General features: G+C 43.8%; 1 protein-coding gene across 2 annotated transcripts in view; it reads right to left on the bottom strand.

The window, feature by feature from the left end:
* The window catches only part of TEP1 (telomerase associated protein 1), a 154,481-nt gene that overhangs the window by 97,825 nt on the left and 39,415 nt on the right, over positions 1-17,241 (bottom strand). For both annotated transcript variants that reach the window (XM_068131228.2, XM_068131229.2), the window contains exons 5-7: positions 2,225-2,386; positions 1,960-2,106; positions 526-614 (exon numbers count right to left, since the gene is read on the bottom strand). In XM_068131228.2, the coding sequence (XP_067987329.2) occupies positions 526-614; positions 1,960-2,106; positions 2,225-2,386 (398 nt within the window). The remainder of the gene's footprint in view (positions 1-525; positions 615-1,959; positions 2,107-2,224; positions 2,387-17,241) is intronic.

Raw genomic sequence — 17,241 nt, 5'->3', positions numbered from 1 at the left:
GCCTCTGCAGTTGCTGTTTAACTTTCAGGTTAATAGGATGAAAATGGATGATATTTCAGAAGTTTGACCTTGAGTTGACCTTTTGAATTCAAAATTAGTTGGTTTCCCAATGTAGTGACTCAATATGCAAATGCTGTTCAATTTTGAAGTCAATTGGATGAAAAATGACAATTTTAGGAATTTGACCGCAAGATGACCTTTGACATCAAAATCAATAGGCTTCGTCCTTTTGACCGACAACACACAAGGCCAACTAAAACAATATACTTCAAAATTCTTTGATTTTGCAAGTAAAAAAAGAGAAAAGTTATGGAAACGACAACAGCTCTTACCCAGTGTTAGCTACATTGCTAATGTGCATACATAAAGTAATCTAAAATTGCAGTGAAAATATCGGAGATAGACCACTTTAAAGTTTCGGGACGTAGGCGTCCCTTGGGTGTTTAAAGGGTTAATTGGTTTTCTATATAGACCAGCTGTAACCATTTCTACCAGACCTCAGGGCATCCCAGACTTTAAGCATACCTTTTCTCAAGGAGACACATGACGTGGTAAGTAGGCTTGGAAATGTGAAGCTGGCAAATCAAATCCTTGAGTGTGAATTGCTTATTCTCCTAAGAAAGAATGCATAAATGCAGGGCATCTATTAAAAAAAGACTAATTTACTGGAAAAAATATATATTAGCAAAAGCGTTCAAAAGAATGACCAAAGTAACAATTTTACAAAATATCCATAGCTTTTTAGTTTTTTTAAGTTTCCACTTTTACAGAGGAAAAACAAAATGCATGCAAAATGTGGGAGAAAATAGAGTGAACGAGTGTTATGAATGATCAACTGAAAGAATGAATGAATAAAGTGGTCATAGACGAGCACTTCCGGAATCAGTCACTGTGACCTTGCCCTTTTGACCTCAAAAAATAGGCTTCAATGACCCAATATGCAAACCCTGTTAAAATTAAGTCAGATGAAAATTGGCAGATGACTCAGATGAGGGCTCTTTAGCAGAGAGAAAAAAAAAAAAAAAAAAAAAAACACCTTTAGAGGCCATTTTTCCCCGCTAGCGGGGGTTGGCCTTTTTCGGGCACCGTGGTTGTTGTTGTTTTTCGGTACCCTGTTTGAAGCAATGTTTTACGGCCGGATGCCCTTCCTGCCGCCAACCCTTTTTGTCGCCTTTTACGACAAACAGGGAATTACCAGTGAACTGGTACTCAATTAGCCGACCTCGGAAGGATGACAGGCTGCGTCAACCCCCCTGGCGTTAATTCAGTGATCGACCGGGATTCGAACCCAGGATCCTAGGATCCTAAGCTGGCACCCTAGCCGCTAAGCCAACGCCAACGCTTCTCTCTTTAGCAGAGAGACGGATCATTTTCCTGAAAGAGAAACGGCTTGTGTCGTTCCGTGAGAAAATTGGTGGAGCTGTCCTGAGCTGCAGTTTCGCGATGTATCAATGGGAAATTGCATTCCGAGTATGGAACAAAAGGCTTGCGAACGATTCTCAGGGACGTAACTCGTTGGTATACATTTGTTTTATTCTGAAAATAACAGAAAACACACTCGCTCTCAACTTCCAGGATTTTCCATGACCATCAGTAAAATTCCATGACTTTCCAGGCCTGAAAATGCATTTTGGTAAATTCCAGGACATTTCAGGATCTCCATGACCCGTACAAACCCTGCCAGTTTATATTGGGGATGCATTCTTCAAAAGTGTGATGAATATCAATTCGACGTAAATCAAAACAATTTTTCTCAAGAATTAATGTAATAAGTAAAGGGTGAGTTCCTCACATCACCATTTAATGTATTATATTTCGCTTTTTACCAAAGATATTACGCATTTTTTGTTACCCTAAAATATTAGCCACATAAATGTTGCCATGATGACTTCATTATTTCATCCAATAAATAATTCAATCATTGAAACATAAATGGCTACCAAAATTATATATTTTTACCTGTTGTTTTTGGAGTGCCTTCATTTTCAGCTTCTTTGCTTTGCTCGGTTTTCGATTGTACTTGCCCAACTGGTATTCATCAAACTGAACAAATTTGAGTGTGAGAGCTCGACGAAGGCAAGCGGGTAAATTTTTCTCAAACAGGATCTGCACAATTCAGGGATAGTGTGTCAACATTTTCAAATTCATTTAAAAAAGCAAATTATACACCCACTCTCATAGCATTATGGTTTTATCAGGCGCAAAACGAGCGGGCCAGTCCCACCTGGTACACTTGTGGCACCCCGGTCCAATCAGTGGGCAGCAACATTGCTACAGGTCCATAGCGGGCCATGTATGGGCGGCAGGATGGGAGGTGAGCAGCCAGAGCCAGAAGCAAGCATGTTGGTTGGCGCAGACCTAGCTCTCGTCTGGCCCAGATTGCAAGCTACAAAAACGACACATTAACCCATCATGTGCTTTCATTGGGCATTTCAATAAGATTAATTAGTATAGATTATACTGAATTAACAAAAAACATTTTTGATCAGAATTTGATTATAGTACAAGACAAGAGATATGCAGTGGTGTCGTGCCAAATTTTGAGGTACCGCAGCCCTGCAAAAATGTAGACCGTGACGTCATTGCCAGGTCCACCATCACATCAAGTTAACATGACACTAAGCAAATGAGTCCACAAAATGAGTGATAACTGAAATACACACATTTACCATGATGAACAAAACCTTAACAGTCACACCCACTTAATCGCACAATTCAGAATCTCCTTTTAAGAAAAGGTCAGATCAGTTAGTCTCTAACAACTGTTTTTCGACAAAACTATGTATTTTAAGAAAGAAGTTCTTTTCCTTTGGTACCACGTGGTAAGAGTAGGTAGGATGGCCAAGACCTAGAGGTATGCACACTTGCCCCTAAGCTATCTGGCCTGGGTTTGAATCCCAACCCAGCTATAAACTGTCATCCTGGTGTGTCACAAAGCAGGGCGATTCATCAATGTGTGTGCCATCCCGGTTGGACGTTAAACTTGGCGCACCATCTGCTGACAAAAATTAAGCCTCCCCCTGTAGAATAGTTAAGCCATAGGATAACGCTGCTGTTGTTGGGTTTGTTTCTATAATTAGCATCCCCAATTTTTTATGGTACTGCAGAGTTCTTATAGTTAGGCAGTTAAGAGGAAGCATCGTTCATTTTTTCAGGAAAGCAACAAATTTGGCACAGATGTAGTATGGACCTATACAATTGTTTTCCTGAGGCGCACCCAAAAATTCAGAAAATTCAAAAAATCCAAAAAAATGTCCTGGATGCCATGAAAAAGGGGAGAAAACGGGAATTGATTCGAACTGTAGATTCTGATATTGTGGTCTTGGCAATAGCACACTACTTTACCTACCAGTCACACGGTGTGGAGGAACTCTGGATTGCCATTGGCACTGGTAAAAGCTACCGCTACCTTGCCATCCATAAAATTGCCACCGGCCTTGGCCACAGGAAGTCCGAGTCTAGAAAGATATGTTGCCATCCTCTATGACCAGACTACCGAGATAAAGACAGTGAATGACATGCGCCGACACTTGTTCACGAAGAAGGCAAGAACAATTGATCACATTCCCCCAACGGCAGACGCCTTCGAACAACACCTAAAACGTGCATGTTTTCAGGCTGGACACGTATGGAGTCAGGCACTTGTGCCCTACCTAGAACTTCCATCACCAGCTGATTGGGGCTGGATGAAAACAGGGACTTCTTGGACACCAATTTGGACCACAATACCACTGATCCAGGAGGCATGTTCAGAGCTTACAAGCTGCCATTGTAAGTCGGCCTGTAAAGGCAACTGTAAATGCTCCAGGGCAAATCTGCCCTGCACATCACTGTGTGACTGCGATGGACAGTGCTTGTAGTACTACGCATCTGTGCGAGAGCCTCCACCTTTCAAGTGCCCACAATATTGTTAAAACTGCAACTGTGTGTAACTTTGATTAATTAATACCATTCCATTGTTATCAGAGACCAATAAAACAATGTGTATCACTTGGAATTGAAATTTTACCTAAAATACTATGAGAGATTCAAGGAAAATGGAAACACCATGGCGGCCATCTTGAAATTAAAGATGATGGATGCCAATCTTTATGCAATTGATCCCATTGGATTCAGAGACCATGAAAACATGGGGTAAGACACTGGAACTGTGGTGTTATCGCTCATAGTATTGTATAGGTCCATACTACATCTGTGCCAAATTTGGTGCTTTCCTGAAAAAATGAACGATAAGCCCTATTTTTCGGTCTTAACTGCCTAAGTATTCGACCCCCAAGGAATACGAAACCACCATTTAGGTTTTTCTCCCTTTTTTCTGCCAATGCACAAGACTTTTGGAATGAAATTTGCTATCAATAATGGAAATATAAAGTATGCATGGTTGACAATTTTTTTTGACCTTGACCTAATTTTAAGGTCATGACAATTATCCACATTTTACCATTTTCACCATAATTCAACAAAGGTTTGACAAAATTGCCCTCTAGATAGTCTAGAGCAAGACACTTTTACATCATACCCTTCCGAGTTAAAGGTCAAGGTCAAATGGCGGTCTGAAAAAAATGGTTTTGGTGATCACTCACTTTTGCCAATGCAGAGTATCAAAGACCGCTTGGCCTTCAAAGAAGGTGCTTGCATCACAATGTACCTGCACTGAAGTTATGCACCTGATATTTGATTAGTGTCCTCGACCGACTTTTTTCAGATTGTGACCTAATTAACAAAAACATCTTTTTCATCATAACTCCAATCATTTTCATCTGATTTTCATGATGTCAAATTTTATGGAAACATTGTAGATGGGTGAACGTTTTTTAAATTTACACTTTATCCATGAATGAAGGTCGAGGTCAAATAGTGATCCAAACAAAATATGCCTCCATTGGAACCTGGGCCAATGGTAAGTCACGGGTTGACTATAGCACTGAGGTGGAATTTTTTCGAAAGTCATTAACTAGACCTATTGGCTGATGTATATTCCAAGTTTCAGCTAGTTTCAATGTATAGTCCTTGAGATATGAGCGCCAACACATTTTGGGCGGAAGGACGGACAGACACCAACGTGATTGAGGGTTTTCTAAATAAAACTCAAGAATGCATAAACGTACGTTGCTGTATTTGGAACATATTACCTCAACGTACAAAGCATTTATTTCTGAAATTTGCAGCCGATTTCGGCCAGTAGAAGCCGAGAAACATATTTTCAGTCCCCATGTTAAAGCTGCATAAATGCACCTCCCTCATATATATATATATATATATATATATATATATATATATATACTGTATATACATATACATATACATATACACACACACACACACACACACACACACACACACACACACACACACACACACACACACACACACACACACACACACACACACACACACGGTACCCATTAGGGTAGCACGAAAAACCGAACGTTTCATAATTTTAGGTCTTAGGGTCTGGTTTTGTTTGATCCCATGAGGAAACACTCTTGATAAATTTTCAGTGATCAAAGCATATTTAGAGGTTGCTCAAGGCCTCTAAAGTTCCTCTATTGGCGTGGTCGAACTCACTCGGCCACCGCCCTCCCTAATAATAATAATCATTATCATTATAATAATGACAGTAATAATAATAGGGTACGTTTTTCTTTTTCTTTTTCATCTTAACCCATTGAAGTCCACTGGCAACAATAGTTGCCAGTGATTTATGTTCATTATTTTTTAAGTTTATGAATTATTAACGATCAGATTATATTTGTCTATGTTGCAGTTTGTTATGTAATATGTATGGATATAATAATGTAATTATAAGATTACTTTATAATTGTATGTAATTATACAATTTTGTATTGTATGCTCGCCGCAAAAAGCCACGTTTCGGTGAGCAACCCCTAAATATTATACGATTTGCATAAAATTTTACGTGTGTGACTTCTACAATAAATGGAACCACTTTGAATGGTAAGACCATAATTTTGATGCGTTTGACATTTTACCCCTATTTTAGTGCCGCCCTAGTACCCACGCTATGCACAGGTGGGAGGCCATAAGCAAACAGACAATGCAGCAACGGTGAATGCTAAAACATGAAACCAATAAATTCCACATTCCTGTAACACCTTCAGTCGCACGTCAGACATGGACAGCAGGTTCGTGAAAGACATAGTCCTTCGGGAATGTTCGAATGCAGGTTCGTGAAAGACTTAGGTTTAAAAAAAAAAAAAAACCCGACGAAGGGGAAAATAATGAATTCCACATTCCTGTGCCACCTGGAGTTGAACATAGAGCATGGACAGTAGGTTCGTGAAGGACTTCCACGAAAAACGTACCTGTTTGAATGGTTCTATACCGAGTCAATGGCGGAAGTCACACTAAGAGAGTAGAAACCGTCACGGCATTTCGTCATTCACTTGAACTCAGCATCTCTATTTTCATTCCAAACAGCATAACTCCAATTACAAATTAAATAGCATTAATACAACATGCATTTTAAGGCCATTTTCCCTGCCAGAGCGGGGGTTAGCCTTGCGGTCCCCATGAAAATCTTCTCCATCTTGCCCTATTTTCTGCATCTCTCCTTGTTAACCCCCTTGCCCGCATTTCTTCTTCCACCATCTTTAGCCATGTCTTTCTCGGTCTTTCCCATCCTCTACTTCCTTCTACATTCATTTCCATCACTCTTCGCAACCAGTCACTTTCATCCTTCCTCAACACATGACCAAACCATCTCAACCTGTTCCTCTTCACAGCATCAATCACAGGCTCTGTTCCCATCATCTTTCGCAATTCATCATTTGTCTTCCTCTCTCTCAACGATACACAGCACATCCACCGAACCATTCGCATTTCCACCCTTTCCAACCTTCGTTGCTGCTCTACGTTCATTACCCATGTCTCGCTCCCATAAATCATAACACTTCACACATGCAGCATACACCTTTCCCTTCAGCTTCAACGACACTCCCCTCATCATCAGCACGCCACTCAGTTCCCGAAACTTCTTCCATGCACATCTCACTCGAGCAACCGTTGCCGAGTCTGATCCACCTTCTCCATTCAGCATGTCTCCGAGGTAGCAAAATGTTTTCACACCTTCCAGCTTCACGCCGTCTCCAAGATCCAACTCAACATTTCCTCCATCTGCAGCTCCCTCTGTGCACACCTTACATTTGAATGTAGCTGCCACACTGGGTAATGACCCTCTCAGACCACTACATTTTTAATGAACCCACTCAGCACACATTGCACATTGAATGGAGTTCACTCCGACACCCTTCCTGCACACAGCACAGGGCCACTTCCCAGTTCTTTCCACCTCACCACATGCTTTACCACTTGCAATCACCTTCGTCTTTCCGATATTCACCTTCAGACCTTTTGTCTCCATACATTCCTTCCACTTGTTCATCTTTTCCTTCAGTCCATCCATACTTACCGCAATCAACACCAGATCATCTGCATACAACAACTCCCATGGTAAACCCTCCTTTACGTTCTGAGCCAGCACCTCCATCACAGCTACAAATAGTAGTGGACTTAGTACCGACCCCTGATGCACTCCCACCTTCACCTCAAACTCACCACTGTTCCCGTCCTTCGTCCTTACAGCTGTACGCACTCTTTTGTACATTGCCATCACTACTGTGATCAACCATTCCTCCATTCCTAACTTCCTCAATGCCCATGTCAATACTTTGCGTGGAACCCTGTCGAATGCTTTCTCCAGATCAACAAACCCAAGGAACAACTTCTTCCTCTTCTCCATGTACTTCTCCTGCAACTGCCTCACAAAGAAAAGCACGTCTGTCGTTCCTCTTCCTGGCATAAATCCAAACTGCCTTTCGTCGATCTTCACTTTCTTCCTTATCCTCCTCTCCAACACCCTTTCCAACACCTACATTCCATGCTCCAATAACTTTATCGCTCGGTACGAGCCACACTCCAGAGGGACACCTTTCCCCTTGTGTCGAAGGACGAGGGCACTCAGTTCCCAATCCATTGGAATGCGGCCTTCTTTCACCACCAGATTACAGATCTCTGTCATTCTCTTCACACCCCAACTTCCTGCTGCCTTCAACATATCTCCCACAACTCGTTCACCAAGAGCTTTCCAATCATCATTTTCACAATCAACCTTTCACTCACTCTCGTCACACTCACCACACTGTCTACAAACTCCTCAGAAAACAGGACACCAACACCATTCATGCCCTCCGGGCACCCTTGCCACACAAACTTGTATTTCTGTCCCTGCCTACCCTTCACCATTCTCACACCACTTCCCTTCCATCTCGTCTCTTGCACACAACATATGTCCACTCTTCTTCTGACCAATACTTCCACCACTTCTCCTGATCTCCCTGTCATTGTCCCTACATTCCATGTCCCAAACCTCAGAAACGGATCTCCACTTCGGGCTGTACCTTGCCCATTGGTAGTTGTAATCGTCATGGTTCTCTTTTTGAGGCAATGTTTTTATGGCCGAATGCCCTTCCTGACGCCAACCCTCTTAGTCGTCTCTTACGACACGCAGGGATACGGTGTACCAATTCTAATCCATACGGTGTACCTATTCTAATCCAGTGTACACACTGGGATACGTTTAAAACATGGAAATTCTGGGGGGTGGGGGTGGGGGGAGGGCGGTGTCAGCATCACGGCTGCGGGGGCCCCGTCAGCACGTCATCCGAAAACAGCTCCGGTTGGTGCGAACCACTCGGTCAATGGCGCGAACCAGGTCCCGACACGCCCTTGTTCGCTTGGCCCCGATGAAGGCCTCGCTGGGTGTTCTCCAAACAGTGGCAAAATTGCCCAAGCCGCGCTGGATTTCGGCAGAGCTTTGCTCACTCGGCCCCGATGAAGGCCTTGCTGGGTGTTCTCCAAACAGGGGCAAAATCGCCCAAGCCACGCTGGATTTCGGCAGCGGAAGCCTTGCTCGCTCGGCCCCGATGAAGGCCTCACTGGGTGTTCTCCAAACAGGGGCAGAATCGCCCAAGCCACGCTGGATTTCGGCGGCGGAAAAGCAGCCACAAAGCGACGATATTCGGTCGGGCTGTAATCCTTTATAAAATTAATATAAAATTGATATAAAATTAAGCATTAATAAAAATAAAAATAAAAACCACCTTTTGAGGCCATTTTTCCCCGCAAGCGGGGGTTGGCCTTTTTCGGGAACTGTGGTTGTTGTTGTTTTTCGGTCCCCTTTTTGAAGCAATGTTTTACGGCCGGATGCCCTTCCTGACGCCAACCCTTTTTGCCGCCTTTAACGACAAGCAGGGAATTACCAGTGAACTGGTACTCAATTTGCCGACCTCGGAAGGATGACAGGCTTGATGACAGGCGTGGAATCCCAGAGACTTCCGGTTCCTCGGGCGAGTGAGGCGTACTTCGAGCTCTCCACGGCATCGAAGTTTGAGTGTTTTCCCATTCTTGTCTTTGTCAAATTTCCACTGGTTATTTTGCTGTGTACGTGTTATTGTGTGTTTCTAGTTGGTGTTGGTTTGTGGTTCGTGCAAACTTGTGTGTAGTTAATCGTTTTCTGAGTCGTACCTCGTGCGCGGCCTGGTAACTTGGGGCTTCCCTCCCCCCGTCGGTGTTTTGTCGGTTTGGGTTATTTCCTTCGCTGTATTGCTTGTTTCTTTTATTTTGTTTTCTCCCCCTCACCTCACCTCCCGAGACAAAGAATTATATATTGATTCTTTCTCTCCTCCCGGACACGTGCTTGTTCGCTCTCCTCCTCATCTCGGCTTGTGCCCCGCCCCCTGTATCTCGTTTTCTTCCGCCTCTGCTCCTTCCTTCTCAAATCCACGTTCTTGCTTGGAGACTTTTCCCGGATTGTTTTTTTTTTTTCATGGTTCTGTTTGGATATTGTTGGAATATGTTTAAACCGCAGCCGTGATGCTGACGCGCCCCCCCCCCCCCCAGAATTTACATGTTTTAAACGTTTCCCAGTGTGTACCCTGGTCAGAATAGGTACACCATATCCCTGCGTGTCGTAAGAGACGACTAAGAGGGTTGGCGTCAGGAAGGGCATCCGGCCATAAAAACATTGCCTCAAAAAGAGAACCATGACAATCACAAGTACATATGGGCAGGGTACAGCCCGAAGTGGAGATCGGTTTCTGAGGTTTGGGACATGGAATGTAGGGACAATGACAGGGAGATCAGGAGAAGTGGTGGAAGTATTGGTCAGAAGAAGAGTGGACATATGTTGTGTGCAAGAGACGAGATGGAAGGGAAGTGGTGTGAGAATGGTGAAGGGTAGGCAGGGACAGAAATACAAGTTTGTGTGGCAAGGGTGCCCGGAGGGCGTGAATGGTGTTGGTGTCCTGTTTTCTGAGGAGTTTGTAGACAGTGTGGTGAGTGTGACTAGAGTGAGTGATAGGTTGATGATGGTGAAAATGATGATTGGAAAGCTCTTGGTGAACGTCATCTCGGGATATGCTCCGCAGGTTGGTCGAAGCGATGAAGAGAAGGACAAGTTCGGGTGTGCGATAGAGAAGCTGATGGAAAACGTGAAAGATGAGGAAGTTGTTGTGGTGGGAGGAGACCTAAATGGATATGTGGGAAGGAGTATGGACGGTTTTGAGGGAGTTCATGGGGGTTACGGATATGGTGTGAGAAATGGAGAAGGTGAAAGGATTTTGGAGTTTGCTGATGGAGCTGATTTGTTGATTTGTAATACTCAGTTCCAGAAAGAGGACAATAAGCTTGTTACATACACGTCAGGTGGGTCGACGACAACCGTTGACTACCCGATGGTGCGTAGGCGAGATAGGGGGCACCTCCGGGACACAAAGGTGATCCCGGGGGAGGAGGCTGTTTCACAGCACCACTTGGTTGTCTGCGACATAAGGGTGAAAGGTGCGAGGAGAGCTCGGCGGGTGAAGTACCAACCGAGAATGAAGGTGTGGAGGTTGAAAGAGGTGACAGTAAGGGAGGCATTAAAAGAGAGGCTGAGTAGGGTAGAGGATGATGTGGTTGAGCTTGAAAGTGGTTGGATGTCAATGAAAGCTAGTCTGTTGGGAGCCGTTGGTGAGGTATGTGGATGGACAAAAGGACCACCGAGGCACTCGGAAACATGGTGGTGGGATGTTGAAGTTGGAAAGAGGATTGACGAGAAGAGGAAGAAGTTCAAAGAGTGGCAGAAGGCGAAGGGTACGGGAGCTTAAACAGCAGAGCATGAAAGTTATAAGGCAGCCAGGAAGGCTGCAAAGAAAGAGGTAGCAAAGGCTCCCAACATGTAGGAAAATGTTCGGAGAACGCTTGGATTCGGAAGAGGGTCAGAAAGCAGTATTCGGATTGCAAAGCACATAGCGAAAGAGAGGTGTGATGTGATGGGGGTGAGTTGCTTGAAGGATGAAGTGGGACAAATCGTTGTCGACCCAGATGGAATTAAAGGAAGATGGAAAAGATATATGGAAATGCTGTTGAATACAGAGAATGAATGGGATGACAACATAGAGAGTAACCCAGTTTTAGGACCGGCAGAGAAGATAACTGAGAAGGAAGTTGAGGAAGCGATAAAAGCAATGAAGAGTGGAAAAGCGGGAGGGCCGACGGGAGTTGTGGGAGATATGTTGAAGGCAGCAGGAAGTTGGGGTGTGAAGAGAATGACAGAGATCTGTAATCTGGTGGTGAAAGAAGGCCGCATTCCAGTGGATTGGGAACTGAGTACCCTCGTCCCTCTATACAAGGGGAAAGGTGACCCTCTGGAGTGTGGCTCGTACCGAGCGATAAAGTTATTGGAGCATGGAATGAAGGTATTGGAAAGGGTGTTGGAAAGGAGGATAAGGAAGAAAGTGAAGATCGACGAAATGCAGTTTGGATTTATGCCAGGAAGAGGAACGACAGATGCGCTTTTCATTGTGAGGCAGTTGCAGGAGAAGTACATGGATAAGAGGAAGAAGTTGTTTTTTGGGTTTGTTGATCTGGAGAAAGCATTCGATAGGGTTCCACGCAAAGTATTGACATGGGCATTGAGGAAGTTAGGAGTGGAGGAATGGTTGATCAGAGTAGTGATGGCAATGTACAAAAGAGCACGCACAGCTGTAAGGACGAAGGACGGGAACAGTGGTGAGTTTGAGGTGAAGGTGGGAGTGCATCAGGGGTCGGTACTAAGTCCACTACTATTCGTAGCTGTGATGGAGGTGCTGGCTCAGAACGTAAAGGAGGGTTTACCGTGGGAGTTGTTGTATGCAGATGATCTGGTGTCGATTGCGGAAAGTATGGATGGACTGAAGGAAAAGATGAACAAGTGGAAGGAATGTATGGAGACAAAAGGTCTGAAGGTGAATATCGGAAAGACAAAGGTGATGGCAAGTGGTAAAGCATGTGGTGAGGTGGAAAGAACTGGGAAGTGGCCATGTGCTGTGTGCAGTAAGGGTGTCGGAGTGAACTCCATTCAGTGTACAATGTGCGCTGAGTGGGTTCATCAAAAATGTAGTGGTCTGAGAGGGTCATTAACCAGTGTGGCAGCTACATTCAAATGTAAGGTGTGCGCAGAGGGAGCTGCAGATGGAGGAAATGTTGAGTTGGATCTTGGAGATGGCGTGAAGCTGGAAGGTGTGAAAACATTTTGCTACCTCGGAGACATGCTGAATGGAGAAGGTAGATCAGACTCGGCAACGGTTGCTCGAGTGAGATGTGCATGGAAGAAGTTTCGGGAACTGAGTGGCGTGCTGATGAGGAGGAGAGTGTCGCTGAAGCTGAAGGGAAAGGTGTATGCTGCATGTGTGAGAAGTGTTATGATTTATGGGAGCGAGACATGGGTAATGAACGTAGAGCAGCAACGAAGGCTGGAAAGGGTGGAAATGCGAATGGTTCGGTGGATGTGCGGAGTATCGTTGAGAGAGAGGAGGACAAATGATGAATTGCGAAAGATGATGGGAATATTGCCTGTGATTGATGCTGTGAAGAGGAACAGGTTGAGATGGTTTGGTCATGTATTGAGGAAGGATGAAAGTGACTGGTTGAGAAGAGTGATGGAAGTTAATGTAGAAGGAAGTAGAGGACGGGGAAGACCGAGAAAGACTTGGCTAAAGATGGTGGAAGAAGAAATGCGGGCAAGGGGGTTAACAAGGAGAGATGCAGAAAATAGGGCAAAATGGAGAAGATTGTCACGGGGACCGCAAGGCTAACCCCCGCTCTAGCAGGGAAAATTGCCTTAAAATGCATGTTGTTGTTGTTGTTGTTGTTGTACCTTACAACATCCGCTGTTACCACAAAACGTTCCACACGACATTTGGCAGGGCTAGCCCAAAAACTGAAGGAGTAGTTTGGGGATGGACAGACAGACACTCCTATTTTATAATACTAGGGCATGCCCGTACTATATATATGCCCGTACTATATATCTATCTAAAATTATATCCCCCCCCTCTATTTACATGAAATGTTTTGGTCCATTCGCAACGCCAAAGCGAACGGCGAACGGCTTGCGAGTACAGTGACAATCCCCCCCCTCTATTTACATGAATGGTTTGGTCCATTCGCAACGACCACAGAACCCCCCCCTCTATTTACATGCAATGGTTTGGTCCATTCCCAACGCCAAAGCGAACGGCGAACGGCTAAATCGCCATAGCTCGGTAAGTACTTGTCCGATTAATTTCAAACCTTGAAAAGGCACATCCTCGGGTCCCCAGCAATATACCTGGCAAGTTTCAAGTATATCGGACCGGTAGTTGTCGAGAAATCGTTGTCGCATACATACACACACACATACACACAGAGATTAATGGAATTATAGATAGATAAATATAAATTTTTTATATATATATAATTATACGTGTATATATATTATATACTTAGTATATATATATATATATATATATATATATATATATATATATATATATATATATATATATATATATATATATATATATATATACATATATATACATATATATATATATCTATATTATAATAGCCGTAGATGATTCTGTCTGTCTGTCTGTCTATCTGTTGGGTGTCTGTCCGGGGTGTGGCTTACTCGGTTTGCAGAGTAGCTCCACCCATAGCTCCACCCATTCTGGGAGTGGCTATAAACAAATATCCACCATTTTATTAACTCGCATAGCTTTGAGTCCTGTTTTGTAGGCCCGTGGTGTCTTGCTCTCCCCCAGTTTTATTTCAAATCAAATTCGATAAATCATTTCATTTTTCACAGTCGCTAACATAGTTTTAGACTCGGTTGAAAAAAAACGGGAAGAAAATCCGATGAAAGTTGCCGTTTATAGAACGAAATGAATTCTCAAAGGCCTGTAACTTCAAGGCCATTGAGTCTCTCTCACGCCTTTATCTCCAATCTAACTCACCATATGATTTCATTTTTATCGATGGTTTTACTTTTAGACTCGGTGTCAGCAATAATTGAGAACAATCCACACACGCGGGAAAATGCAGAGATATATTTTTTAAAATCGCGTCATGGTGTATCATACACCGCCCAACATGACACCGCCGGCAATGTGTCGATATATATTAAAATTCGCTTTTGCTTTTCCGTTATGATATATTACTATTTCGTTTGATGATAGTCGTCACAAAAACGTCAACAATGATGCCGACATATATTTCTTCGTTTTTATTTCATTCAACATATTAGCCGGAAGTAAAATATGTTTCAGGAAATTACCGAGAGATATTTCTTCGTTTTTTTTATTAGTTATGTGCGCATACACTTTAAATAGGTTTATTTGAAATCTTTAATTTTCCACAAACATTCCACACACGCGGGAAAATGCAGAGATATATTTTTTAAAATACATGACACCGACGGCAATGTGTCGATATCTATTTTAAATTCGATATATCATTTCATTTTTCACAGTCGCTAACATAGTTTTAGACTCGGTTGAAAAAAAACGAGAAGAAAATCCGATGAAAGTTGCCGTTTATAGAACGAAATGAATTCTCAAATGCCTGTAACTTCAAGGCCATTGAGTCTCTCTCACGCCTTTATCTCCAATCTAACTCACCATATGATTTCATTTTTATCGATGGTTTTAGAGTCGGTGTCAGCAATAATTGAGAACATTCCACACACGCGGGAAAATGCAGATATATTTTTTTAAATCGCGTCATGGTGTATCATACACCGCCTAACATGACACCGACGGCAACGTGTCGATACATATTAAAAATTCGATATATCATTTCATTTTTCACAGTCGCTAACATAGTTTTCGACTCGGTTGAAAAAAAACGGGAAGGAAATCCAATGAAAGTTGCCGTTTATAGAACGAAATGAATTCTCAAACGCCTGTAACTTCAACTTCAAGGCCATTGAGTCTCTCTCACGCCTTTATCTCCAATCTAACTCACCATATGATTTCATTTTTATCGATGGTTTTGGACTCGGTGTCAGCAATAATTGAGAACATTCCACACACGCGGGAAAATGCAGAGATATATTTTTAAAAATCGCGTCATGGTGTATCATACACCGCCCAACATGACACCGACGGCAACGTGTCGATATATATTAAAAATTCGCTTTTGCTTTTCCGTTAAGATATATTACTTTTTCGTTTGATGACAGTCGTCACAAAAACGTCAACAATGATGCCGACATATATTTCTTCGTTTTTATTTAATTCAACATTATTAGCCGGAAGTAAAATATGTTTCAGGAAATTACCGAGAGATATTTCTTCGTTTTTTAAAATTAGTTATGTGCGAATACACTTTAAATAGGTTTATTTGAAATCTTTAATTTTCCACAATATAATTTACTTGCCATTTATCATTTGATGATTACGAGACAAATTCCTCTTGAGGATCGTGACAATTCATGCGCTGCGTGGAAACTTCTATTTCCAAAATGAATGAGACGATCGATGAAGAACGCAGACTTGAACAGGATGCAGCAAGAAAACGAATGAGACGGGCGAACGAGTCCATCGACGAACGTCAATGCAAACTTGCGGGGTCACCCGTGGGAATCCCACGGGCATGGATGTGTGTGACATTTCGACATATTGAGTTAGATGCTGCACATTCATTTTTACAAAATGGTTACTGGCAAGTCATCAGATCCAGAAATGGTGTAAAAACCACCGTTTAGAGGCCATTTTTCCCCGCAAAGCGGGGGTTGGCCTTTTCGGGGACCGTGGTAGTTGTTGTTTTTTTGTCCCCTTTTTGAAGCAATGTTTTACGGCCGGATGCCCTTCCTGACGCCAACCCTTTTTGCCGCCTTCAACGACAAACAGGGAATTACCAGTGAACTGGTACTCAATTAGCCGACCTCGGAAGGATGACAGGCTGAGTCAACCCCCCTGGCATTAATTCGGCGATCGACCGAGATTCGAACCCAGGATCCTAAGCCGGCACCCTAGCCGCTAGCCCAACACCAGAAATGGTGTCATGAACACAATTTATTTACGCACAAGCACAAAAGCAAGACGGGCCGATTTCCGATTCCGACGGGCGAGACGGGCCGATTTCCGATTCCGACGGGCCGATTTGGAGCAAGAAAAAGAACGAGACGGGAGAAAAAGGAGAGAAACGAGACGGGGAAAGCCGATTGGAGAGGCGAGTGAGGCGCGATTGGAGAGGAGTGTGAGGTGCGATTGGAGAGGAGTGTGAGGCACGATTGGAGAGGAGTGTGAGGCGTGATTGGAGAGGAGTGTGAGGCACGATTGGAGAGGAGTGATTGGAGGGGAGTGTGAGGCACGATTGGAGAGGAGTGTGAGGCACGATTGGAGAGGAGTGTGAGGCGCGATTGGAGAGGAGTGTGAGGCGCGATTGGAGAGGAGTGTGAGGCGCGATTGGAGAGGCGTGTGAAGGATTGCAGAGGAGAGGAGTGTGAGGGATTGGAGAGGTGAGGGATTGGAAAGGAGAGGGATGTGAGGGTTTGGAGAGGAGAGGAGTGCTAGGTGGAGAGAGGAGAGTGTCAGGTGGAGACAGGAGAGTGTCAGGTGGAGACAGGAGAGTGTCAGGTGGAGAGGAGTGAGGGGTCACATATTATGTGAAATAACTAAATTCACACCATTTCTGGATCTGATGACTTGCCAGTAACCATTTTGTAAAAATGAATGTGCAGCATATAACTCAATATGTCGAAATGTCACACACATCCATGCCCGTGGGATTCCCACGGGTGACCCCGCTAGTATATATATACTAGCAGAAGTACCCGGCATTGCCGGGCGGGGGAGGAGGAGGGGAGGGGGAAGAGGGGAGGGGAGGAAGGAACAGGGGGGAGGAAGAGGGGAGGGGAACAGGGGGGAGGGGAGA

This window comes from Myxine glutinosa, chromosome 11 (genome assembly GCF_964187855.1).
Source record: "Myxine glutinosa chromosome 11, kmMyxGlut1.1, whole genome shotgun sequence".
Taxonomy (NCBI): domain Eukaryota; kingdom Metazoa; phylum Chordata; class Myxini; order Myxiniformes; family Myxinidae; genus Myxine; species Myxine glutinosa.
Note: the sequence above shows the minus strand (reverse complement) of the source record. Positions and strands in the feature narration are given on the sequence as shown.